The following is a 12,943-nucleotide window of genomic DNA, read 5'->3' on the forward strand; positions in this document are numbered from 1 at the left end:
CCAGAAAACAGTGGTTCAACAATTATTATAAAGGGGAAAGCGTAGAATAAAAAAATATAAAAATCTCAATTTTAATAAAAAATTTAGATACGACCTTTTTCACTAGGACGGCAGTATAATACTAAATTCGGACACCTTTTACATAAAGGCCTATTTTTTTATGAGAATTAGCTTGCGTCAACCCTCTCCGGCAATAATTAGCATTCTAGTAATATTAGAACGAACACATTTTAACCCCTTATCCAAACAACTTCTAAATTAACCCCTTTTAGACCTAAGTGACAACCGAACATATATAGTTCCCAAGAGTATTTCTACAAAAATACTACCCTTCTTTTACTATATAGACCCGTATACTTCTACATGTATGCCGCAATGGAATTACCACCACATGAGAGGAGTGCCGAAACTGAAAATCCCGCTGACGCTATGAAATTCCAGCAGCGGGAACAGCTAAAAATTATTCAGTTTGTGCGACGCGTTCTCTGGGAGCGGTTGGCGCGCCGAAAGTTCGCAGGAGTTAACGTCGCGACGCCCGAAACTACTACGAGAACTTCTTGGCATTTTCAGGTTTCCAGTTACAAAAGACAAAAAAAACATGTTTTTGGGTTTTTTTAATAATTTTTTATTTTATTCTCGACGTTTTGTGTAAAAAATTCGATAAGCGTCTTTTTATGCTTAATCAGGTATGTGAGACGTTCATGGTTATTTAATATACCCATTAAGAATCCCGTGTTGAATCTTAAGTGTTGTGCAATAAATAAACTATAAAACACGAAAGTTTTATGTGATTTTTATGTGTGTAAGTGTTAACAGTACAATTTTTACTAGCCGTGACTCCAAATTTTATTTATAGCTGAGTGTCTGACGGTCACAGAAATTGTTAGATGTAGTGCTGTTTTTAATTTTTGGTTGGATATTTGGATTTCCTGATGGTATCGATACGATGTGCCGGTTTACTTCTATGGGGTAAGTCTATACTTTTAAATAAATCAGTCAGAAATATTAAATACCAAGCAACTTTATTTTGGTGGGATATTTCACGAGTTTTCAAACATGCTTCCAAACATACTACTTAATAAATCTTGAGATTTTAAGTTCTGTTACTAAATTAATATTAGATTTTTATTTAAAAAAAATTATCGCTGTTTTTGATTATGTATTTTTATTGGAAAATCATTAAAAGAAAAAAAAATCTGATGTTCGGTCAATGAACTTTTAAAACACTGCTGATGCCAACATTTCATCACTTCCAAGCTAGTGATTATTTCATAAAATAATTAAATAATTATATATTGTATCATTTCGACCATACCTATTAATCAAAAAAAATTACTGGTTTTTGGTCTATGAACGTTTAAAATCACCACGAAATATTTATTCTATTATACAGCATGTCAATTTAAAAACTGTTAATGCAAATATCTCTGATACTAAAAGAGTAGGAAAAAACCCAATCTACTACAAATGTTATACATATAGGGGAACTATTGGCACATTTTGGTTATAAGGTCCCCCTTGGCCTCAGTGCACCACAACCCCAAAATTTTAAATGGCACCACCCCTTATGTAATACCTTAAATTTTTAATCAAATCAAATATTACTTTATTGTTTTAACATACATAAAGTGTCATTAGCAAATCATAAAATAGAGTTTATAGTTAAAATTTTAAAAAATGTCACTAAAACAAAAAACACAATACAGTTACTCTAATTTACTTACTAAAATAAGCCTTAAACACAGATAAGTAAACCACGTAAATAGATTAAAATATGTTAAAATTAAACACATCACAATAAAGTTCTTAAAGATACAAACCACAAATTAAAAAAAAAACTGCATCACAAAGTATTTACAATCCCAAATCACAGGAAATCCCAAAGAAATTCGCCGAGAGAATAATAATAATTATATGGTAACTAACAGGCCATTAATTCAGACTTCCAGGACTATTTAATACAATAGTGCCTGAATTCTGTTGAAGCCTAGGTATTGCCTAGTAAATGTAGATTATATACATGTCGGAGAGTCAGTATTATTATTTTCGTAATTCGTGAAAACGCACACTTAATTACTATATTGACAAATAAACACGAATTACACACAATAATACTAAATAAACGAGTAAGCTAACGTACCGTCAGTATAAAGTACCGTCTCAAATAAAATAAAAAGAACTAGTGATCCGAAGCCGGTCTTTCTACCATTAGTTCTCTCAAAAGACTGCCTTTTTTGTTTCTTTATGCTTCTCCAAGCATTCATTCCCGGCTTCGTTCCACTCTGTCGATATCTCTTAAAAGATATTGAGTCATGTCCTTTATTTTATTTTTAAATAAACTTCACTAAAAATCAACATGAACCCAGACTCATAAAAATAATTAATGGACGGCCGTACCGCCGATCGGTGACAGTAACTTAATACCAAGCCTATTACTAATCAAAACAAATCCTTATCTTAATATTCTTAGAAAAATACATATAGCCGACACGGCCATACTGACATGTCGCACGTCCTCGTGGTCGTGCGCTAGGCCATTGTTCCACCTGGAACAACCCAAACAACTATTAAACAACAACACTCCAACCATTCTTTACTCAACTTTCGTTTTTAAACACCTTGTTACCTTCGTAACACACAAAACAAATCACCGCAGTGATTAGTGAAATATCATATGATGATGAATCATAATACACCCAGAAGATTACCGCAGTAATACTTCTTCTAAATGTTTTTTTTTTAATACACCATGTATTGAAGCCAAAAACTACCGCAGCAGTTTTTAAGTAACATCAGATAACCCCAGTTATCTTTACTATACATCACGCTCAACCAAGCTACCGCAGTAGCTGTTAAGCCCCAGGCAACCGCAGTCGTCTTTAAATTTCTCATCTAGCTACCTCAGCAGCTATTCTCAGTAACAGATAGCCGCAACTATCTTGACTACTCTCACACTTGACCTAGCTATCGCAACAGCTATCAAGTATCAGATAATCGCACTTATCTTTGCTACTTTAAACTTGCTAATATCATCCCGCAGTCTAATATTAGCCTTACTTCTGTTTTTTTTTTACAAGAAACTTCTATACTTTTAAAAATGCCTACTCTTTTTTTTTAATCCTTCTCTTTTTAACCTATTTATTCTTACTCATTAGCCAACACTGGTTCATCCACACATTTTTCAACATCATCACGCTCAAAGTCAAATATCTCTTGTCCTTGACCAGTGGGCACAAGCAGACATTGATCGTGAATAAATTTACTTAACCCTTCTTTACCATTTATTTTTTCTACTTCATATTTATCATTTGCTAAAACTCTTCTTATCCTGTAAGGTCCCCTAAACTTCTAATTCTCCTAAATGATCTAATTTTGACAACATTTGCTCATTACATTTAGCATAAAAAAATCACCTACGACAAAAGATTTTATTTTGCCTTTATTTGTATTAAAACGTTCCGTATCTAATTTTGCGCATTTATTTATGTTTTTACTTGCTTCTTCTCTTATTTAAGTTAAAGACGGACTCGTGTTACCATCATCATCCAAAAATTGATCAACCAAACTGTTTATTTGTAATGAGTGAATTTTAGTACCAAATAACATTTCTGCCGGACTATACCCCGTGGTCTTATGCCTGGCACTATTTAAGGCTAACTGAACCTCTCCCAAATCTTGCCATGTTTTTGATTCTTCAGCCTCAACTACGGTAAGAGTATTCTTGGACCTGCATTACTCGTTCGACCTGACCATTTACTTTACTTGCACTATGGGCTATGAAGTGAAGATCAATATTACTTTTAGAACAAAATTTTTAAATTCGGAACTAGTGAAGCATTTTCCCTGGTCCTATATTATACGACTTGGAGCTACGAACAAGTGAGTAAAATTCCGAAGAGAATCAACGGCCTGTTTACCCGTCAGTGAAGAAATGTGATATAAAACAACGAATTTCGTAATACCATCTATAATTACCAAAGCATATTCTTTTCTGTCACTTTTCGCACTTAATTTTCCAGAAATATCGATGTGAACTGTATGCCAGAGTTTTGAAATTTTGGGAATAGAATGTAGCTGAACCAGTGACTTTCCACTTTTGTTCTTAGATGCTTTACAAATAAGACAATTATCTACAAATTTTCTGACATATTTGGAAACCAATAAAAGTCGTACAGCTTATCCAAAGTTTTTTTTTTACCCTATATGTTTTAAACCTACATGAACATGGTTGATTTACGTACGTGGAACAATAGGAAACCATTTTGATTTTTCATTTCTTTCTATTTTCTTCAACAAAATATTATTTCGAACATCATAAATTTTTAATAAATCAGTAGGCGGTTCATCAGATTCCCACTTAGAAATTATTTGAAGAATTTCATCATCTCTTTGCTGTTCCACTTAAAGCCAATCTCTTAGCAACTCTAAAATTTGAACTTTTTTTTACAATAGATGTGCAGCTGCTGACTTAATAGAAATAGGTAAATGATTTCGTGAAAAGAAATCGACGTGCTTCACGCGATTACCTTCACGATACTGAGTGTCAAAGTCAAAGCCTTGTAAAAATGCCCACCGACGATGCACTCTAGGTGTTAAATAAATTTTATTTTTTTTAGAAACTTTTAAAACAACGGTACAATATTTCCCATACAGATAATGCCTAAAATGATTAACAGCGTTTATGACAGCTAATGTTTCAAGTTCATATGAACGATACCTTGATTCCACCTCAGAAGTACGTTTACTGAAATACGCAACCACACGTAATTTACCATCTTTCTTTGGTAATAAAAGAGCGCCGTAGCCTTCAGAACTTGGTGCAACTCGGTTCACAAATCTGAATCATAAATAGAAAGCACGGGTTCAGAAGTAAGATGTTTTAATAATGTCTGCCAGGCAGCTTCGTGATTGCCGTGAATTGTGATTGTACTGAACTTCAGTTTTAAGAAATTTGCACTTTTTCAAATTGAATGAAAATCCGGCATCTGCCAAAACAGATAAAACCTTTTATTATATTGACCTCTAATAACTCTGAAACCCTAGAACGAACAATTTCACGCTGAACGGGAGCTAAACGATTTTGTCCAACGTAGACCGTTGAACAAAATTCAACGTCAGTATCAATTTTTTAATTTTTTCTAAATTTACTTTTTTTTCATTTAAAAACATTTTTTTTTACGAGTCAAAACTAAACCTTTGTTACTAAAACAAACACTGATATTTTGGCTTAATAAATCTCTGCCCAATATAACATCAAAAGAAACGTACTTATCAGAGACTACACATAAAACAAGTTCAAGAAAAATATCTTGAATTTCATCTAATATTATAAATTGTAAATTCCACAATATAGCATTCCCGCTCAAACCCTTTAGAGATAGCATACAGTCTTTTTATTTTCCATTTAACAAAGCTGAAACACTATGTTTAATCAAAGATCAGTCAGATCCTGAATCAAAAAGAAAAGAAACAATCTTACCATTTTTGGCTTTCATTTGTGCTTGCGGCAATACCTGCACTGGTTTTCCACAAGTAAAACACGTAACAGACTTTACGATCTTGCTATTGTGCACTACCTGCCAATTCACAGATTACAGATCACTAGCCACATCCAATTTTGCCACAAACACACTTGCCCAGAAATGATGATTGTTCCTTCTTGTCTGGCTGAGTAAAGCACGACGCTTCGAACTAATATGATGATCAGTTGGAAATAGCACCGGCCGCTTACCTGTAGAGCCCCTTAATGCAACGCAGAAACTCTTTATATCTTTTGGTATATCCGCCTGCAAATGCTTACGAACCGATTCAGATCTGTTTGCCACAACATGACAGGCAAACAATGTTGCTGAGGCCTCCTCGTTCTCCCAAGACCTCTAGCAGAACCAATAGAGCTTAGTGAGGCGTGTTAAGAAATATTTTCGCAGAAAGTTCGTTCCTTAGGAGGTCTTTTAAGATAACACCTGCTATCAAAATAATATTTGGGACCATTTGAACCGTTTCCATATTCCGCTGCCTCTTCATCTGTATTTCCAAGCTTCTGTACTTGACTTTATCTTATCATTGTGCTTATCAAAGAGATTGCGGTTGTTTGGTACTGGCTACGTCGACAAAACTTGTCTGCTTAGTATTCCTATCTATAAGTATAAGATGTAGTTTATTATGCATCACACGCTGGCCTATAGCTTATGATTGTTGGTTTTAAGAATAAACTCGGAAATGTACTTGTAATAGGGGAGATCGTCCTCCTTTATGAATTGACTTTTACCAGCTTTTGATGAGGTATCTTCCCTGCTGAATCGTGCCTATCTAGAAAATGCCTGGTGTCCTTCAGTCAAGTGTTGTGGCTACCTACGCCTGGTATCCATAGCGATGTTGGTCACTCTGTTTAGATAGGTTCTTAATGATGTACTTCCTTGTTGGCATGACTTGATTTTAAATAGCCAGCAAGGGACCCTTCTTTTCTGGAAACATCTGGACGTCGCGTCAGCATGTAGTTCGACGCGATATTGATGACATAATACTTACGAGATATTCCTAATTTTGCTCACTCGCAGAGGTGTTGCATGTCACCTTGGCTTGGCCAAAACAACAAAAAGTTTTGCGTCTGTTTCTGAAAATATTATCGCACTCGTTATTTGGCTATCCAGTTATCTGTTGTTATCTATGAGTCCTCTTCCTCCAAGATATTGAGGTAGCATGGTTCGATGCCCAATTCCTGATCTTCCGAAGTTCTCGATATTGGTTTTACTTCAGTCGATTATATTATTTAATATATAGTAACGAGGTTCGGAGCAAACGTATGCGTTGAATGCTTTGAACATATTTTTGTTGTTAAGTTTAGTAATTCTTGTCATACTTTTTTAATAAACCTTGTGGTGACTTCTTTATTCATTGCTTGATTGCACTTTTCGCGCCGTACTTATTGCCTCGATGGTCGGTTCATTTGGTATATCGTACCCTCCCCCCTCCCCTTCCTTCGTTTCCCGGTTGTATTTGTCCTTGGATTATTTTGAGGACACGACATACAATTCCAAAGAAAAACAATGTCACTAAAACACTCATTTAGGGAAAAATCTTATTGATATACGGAGAAAAACGTACTCAGTATGCGCGCTTAATTCGTACAACGAGCATCGTTCGTTTACGTACGATACAAATTCGTATCAAATGTGCGGCCAGCTTATAGCGACAGAAAAAATATCAAAAATAACAGTCACTTATTGGGGGACAAAACAGGTATTTTATTTGTTTATTTGTATTGTTAATTCGGTAAATTCGTATGTTGATTTTTTGTCTTGTTTTTAATAATTATTATTTTAACTAACAATTCAGGTGGTTAAAATTAAAAGCAATACAAAAGAATATGTTTTTAAAACTAGTAAACATTGGTAAAGTACTAAAATCTTATTTTCCGGTTGTAGAAAAATAGTAATAATAATATTTGCCTTGGTATCGAGCAAAACAGGGGCTACGGCGTTAAAGAAGTAAAAACAACACTTAAAAGTAAATTTAGGAAACGAATACGAAATCCTAGTCATCTGGAATAAGCAAAGTGATAGCCATTAATTTGCCTCCTATAGTCCTATTATTGCTTTACTGTTTTGGACTGATCAAATGGTTTAGAGAGGATCTGCGATAGTTGGACATTACTGCACGCAAAATGATACCGTACCTTGTATCCCCGCTCATCAGTATCGACGAGAAAGTCGCGGCCTTAGGTCTAAAGTACGACAAGGCGACTATACGACGAACAGCCGACACGATCCTGTATTAACGGAATTGACCCAAATGACAACTCTGTTTATATTAAGACTAGAGTCAAGGACATTAATATCGACAGTAAAGAGCTCAACAACAAAGCCTTTTAGAAGATCTTATCGAGTCCTTCATAACATAGAGGCGTATCTGCCGTTTTTGGTAAAACGCGTTTTTTAGGGCATACGATAGATCTTGATGTAATGCACGTTTTAACAAAAAGGCGTATATACACGGATAATTATTTCCGAGATAAATGCTATAATATTTCGGCGTAACAACAAACTGACAGCTATGCAGTTTAATAAAAAAGCGTATGTTCATTCGCCTGTATGTTATAATAGGAATAAACAAAACTATTTGGCGTATGAACATACGCCTTAATAATATTAGCGTGGGTAACAGCGTGGTTAAATTTTAACAGAAGGGCGTAATAACTTAAAATAATTGGTATATTAAAATGATAGTCTTTTACATTTAGACATTCCTTTATACCCTTAAATACATCAGTCATCTAATGACTAAGACTGACTTAGATAAACATAAACCGAGACATAAATAATGAATATTTATACACCGGCACATAACCTTAAAATTATTCATGTTATATTCAACGTGTAGTGTTCGTTTCCGAAAGTTAACAAGAGTGTTCTTGTTGCTGAAATGTCTTCGAGAACTAAAAAAATTATTGCTATGGCTACAGATGTTGGTAAGTATTTTAAATTTTCTGTGGTTAATTTATATTTAATCCCTGTGTAAGCAGATAATAGTTCTTTTAAATCACATCCACCTTCACAAAAATATCTAATGGCCACATCACAAATATTCGTATGTTTGCCTTTATAAAAACATATTATGATAATTTCTTTTTAAATTGATTTTTGAAAATGCTTTTTTCTTAAAACTAGTCGAACGTCTTCAAAAAATTTTGAAAATTGTTTTCCTCAATTGGCATAACACGGAATTTTTTTTAAATAGTATAATTATTATTTTTTTGCATTTCTGAGGAGTTATTACTCGAGTTTTAAAAAAAATGGTACTTTTTTATACTACCGAAATAATAATGAAAAAAAATTAAGAAACTTTTTCAGAATATGGAAAAAACAACCGGACTAATAAACAATACTTGTATTTTTAACCATTTTAATAAGCTTATATAGGTTTGAGGACCCGTCGAATCCGATTCAGCAAGTAATGCCTTTGATTCCGATAATTCTCTCAGAGACCCCGATTATGTTGACAGTGGCGAAGACAATTTTGGCGTGGCGACTTTTGAAAACGATTTGTCTGAACTAGATAACCAAAGCGTACAAGAAGTAAATTCAGAACAAGATGAATTCCTAGATGGTGGAATGGAAAGTAAGTGGTTATTTATAATAAGGGCAAAGATTTGGAATTTAAGTGCACTTTTTTCTTTATTTTTTTATTATTTTTTTATAAATTTAATAAAATATTAAAAAAAAAATATTTTTTTTTATTATAATAGTTATTAGGTTTTGTCACTTTAAAAGGCATTTTTTTAACGAAATAATAATTTTAATTAGCTTGCCTTAAAGCACGAGCATTATTAATTATTACTTAAGGGCAGTAAATGTTAAATTGGTCTTAATAGTTTTGTACCTCTTTTATTCCTGTTTGTTGATGATAATGTACTTTTGGTTTTAGGACCAATTAAACGACAAAAACGAAAACAACCTACATAATGGAAACAAAATGTCCGAAAACTCAAAAGAAACAGTGGCATGGAATATGTTAATTCTAAAGAAAATTTAGTTCCTGCAAGAACGTTAAAAAATGTATGCAATAATTGCAAATTGAGATGTACCGAAAAAATTAATTACGCGGGAAGACAAATTATTTTTAATAATTTTTGGGGACTTAAAAATCTCTCAAGACAAAGAGATTTTATATAAGTTCAAGGGTAAAGAGAAAAGCAACTACAACGGGCAGAGTTCAATTATCTCGAAGAAAGTACAACACAAATACTTACAGCTTTTTATACCTTAATGTGGAAATTTCAGTTTGCAAGCAATTTTTCTTATCTACATTGGGTATTTCTGAAAAAATGATGCAAACTTCATTGCAAAAATCTCTTCGCAATGATGTAAACCTTCCATCTCCAGATAACAGGGGAACACATGCTCCGGGTATCAAACTTCCTGATGATGCTATTCAAATAATGGATGACCGCATTTCCTTCCCAGTTGTGCCAGCTGATTGGTGTAGAAAAGACAGTACCAAAAAATATTTGAAAAGTATTTTAAATAAAGAAAGAATGTATACACTTTATCTGGAATATCGCAAGGGACTTGAGGTTAAACCAGTATCTAAGTCAAAATATAAGGACAGATTGATAGAAAAGAAGATTGCATTTTATATTCCAAGAAAAGATCAATGTTGTTGCTACGAATTGTAGTGTACGTGAACCTGAATACCAGCTACACATAAAAAGAAAAGACACCATAAATGTCATAAGAAAACAAGATGCTGAGAAACCAAGAAGTGACCCAACCTATTTTACTTGTAATTTTGACTTAGAAGCAGTTTTGTATATGCCCACTTTTTTTTGCTAAGTCGCTATTTTATAAACGAAAATTAGCTGCATATAATTTTACTATTTATGCAACAAAAGACAAGACAGGTTATTCTTATATTTGGGATGAGACCAATGGAAAACGTGGTTCAAATTAAATTTCTACATGTCTCTCTATGTTTATTGAAAAGTATGTACCGTTGACTGCAAAGCACCTAATAATGTTTTCCAATAACTGCCCTGGACAGAATAGAAATTCTACAGTAGCTGCTATGTTTCATCAGGCTCTTTTTAAACATCCTGCTCTAGAGAGCATTGAAATAAAATTTTTAGAAGTCGGTCATACTCACATGGAGTGCGACTCTATGCAATCAACAATTGAGTCTGCATCGCGTTATTCCAAAATCTATATTCCAAGCGACTGGTTTACCGTTATTCATTTAGCAAAAAGAAAAGGTCAGCCATACTAAGTTCATGTGTTAGAATATACCGACTTCAAAAATTTCAAGATTTATCGCGAAAATGTTATGCCTAACTGCACAGTTGCTGAACAGGGAGAAACTTTAAACTGGAAGAATGTTAAAGCAATAAAATTTACAAAAGAGTGTCCAAGGTTGCTTTTCTTCAAAAATGAACACTGGAATGAAAATTATCATATTGTGGATATTATCAAGAAAACGCGTGGCCGACCTTCTGGGACGCAATTTGAGGTTCCTAACTTATACACTGAACATCTACCAATAAATGAAAAGAAGTACGCTGATTTATAAGAGTTATGCAAAGATGAGGTTATACCTCGAGGATACCATCAGTATTATAAAGATTTACCCCATGACGGAAATCAAGATACTTCGGATGATGAAGCCTGGCAACTCTTAAAAACAGGATACGATCAAAGATGCGTAGTGGCCGCAAAAATTAGTTTATTCAAGTTTGTTTTTGTTAAATGTTAAGTTAAAGTTTAATTTTAATTTTTTTTATGAACTTTTGTAGTAAGAATGGAACTGATTAGTCATTTTGGAAAAATACATATTTTTTTTTAACTTGGTTTTATTGAATAAAGGCTAATCGACAAATTTTACAGGCAAAATATTAACTAAAATAACACTACGCCCAGTGTTACAGCGTAACAGAGGGGCGTATCGACTATAAGTCTGTGTTGGTAGTCTTAAATGGTAAGACTTACGCAAGCTTATAATTTCGGTAATACGCCCCTATGTTATGAAGTTCTCGATATGAATACGCCCCAGCTTGGCCTGTACAGAAATGTAGAAATCACGAAAACTCACTTTTGGGTTCCTTAAATCCGCTAAGCGTAAATCTGAGACCGAAGGTTTTTTGCTCCAGTGCCAAAATGGCATAACGTGTAATCCGATAATACATTTCGAGCCTGTAGACAGCAGCCTGAATTCCTTATGCATCTATTGTCAACCGGTTGTCCAATGACACAACGATGTTCTCAGAGTGCTTTACAAACTAAAATTCACCACAAATAACGGGAAAAGCGAGCCAATTACCTAGATCTTGGCGAACTGCGCAGGCTCTATCCGGAACATAGTGTGCGATTGGCTATCCTAATATTCGACATTTTGGAGAGTCCGAAGATGGTTACCCTAGTGGAAGAATTGAAGAAGACTTTGATATGTAAAGATTTTTCCAAACACCTGGCGATTGCTTTGTGGTTTTCGATACGATTAGCCTTCCGCATAACGCCTTATGAGGAGCTATAGGTAAAGTCCAGTTCAGAGATCTATTAGAATCTTTGATGTGCCGCGAATAGTCCGTGTGCTGGTGTTGCCTGTATTGTCACATGGCATGCATGTTTAAATCGCATAATTTTACGTGGAAAGAGTCATAAAGTAATATTCTAAGCGATATTTAATTATACCACTAAATAAATAAATGTTTTAAACATATTTTTTAAATTTATTCATTTGGTTCATAAAATTTGACTTCAGACGCCCACGTACTATTTTGTTAGACGTCTGACCTCAGTCCCAGCCACTCAAGCCTGAAAAGTTGCACAGGTCCGGCCTGTTGTATTGTATTTAAAATTTTATTATTCGGGATTTTTGGGTTTAGTTTTATAAAGCTAAAAATTCAGGATAGTTGATGGCAAGATAATATTTTATTTAACTGTAAGATTTAAGTACGTAAAATCAGTTTAACGAAAAATTTTAATTTAATAAGTTAAGTTCTAGCGCCATCAGTGGGATGTTTATAATAAGTAATGAGAGAGTAGGTGGTACAAATTACTTAGGCCCATTTATTCTGTGAATTAAGGCATTAAAGGTTTTTTGTCTTCAAATTTTATATATTTTCTTTTTTTAAGTGTTGAGATTTATTTTCATTTGGTTTTATTATATTGTTAGGGGATTTTGGCTACCACATTTAATGTCCTTTATTATGGTCTTTTTTAAAATTTATACATATTATGATATATTATTATAATAACTTACCATCTCTATGGAGAGGAGATGTTGGTACTAAATCCAACATCTCCTCTCCTCCCAACTATTAAAGGTGATAGACCCATCCAACAACACTATTTTAAAGGCGATAGACCCATTCTTAAAGATCCTTTTAAAAACGGAACGAAAATATTACAAAAACAACCCAAAAATTTATCTAGGTACGATCCCGTAATCCTCA

The 12,943-nt window shown here is 33.8% G+C and overlaps 1 protein-coding gene across 3 annotated transcripts in view; it reads left to right on the plus strand.

Annotated features, from left to right (window-relative positions):
• The first annotated feature begins 298 nt into the window (after window positions 1–298).
• Window positions 299–12,943, plus strand: part of LOC126737743 (neuropilin and tolloid-like protein 2) — a 622,239-nt gene continuing 609,594 nt past the window's right edge. Inside the window, exons 1-2 of one of the 3 annotated variants that reach the window (XM_050442764.1) lie at window positions 328–802; window positions 857–969. In XM_050442764.1, the coding sequence (XP_050298721.1) occupies window positions 933–969 (37 nt within the window). In that variant the 5' untranslated portion in view covers window positions 328–802; window positions 857–932. Of the gene's footprint in view, window positions 970–12,943 lie in introns of all 3 variants that reach the window. The other 2 variants (XM_050442780.1, XM_050442771.1) reach the window with 2 other exon arrangements.

The sequence above is a fragment of the Anthonomus grandis genome, chromosome 1 (assembly GCF_022605725.1).
Source record: "Anthonomus grandis grandis chromosome 1, icAntGran1.3, whole genome shotgun sequence".
Taxonomy (NCBI): Eukaryota; Metazoa; Arthropoda; class Insecta; order Coleoptera; family Curculionidae; genus Anthonomus; species Anthonomus grandis.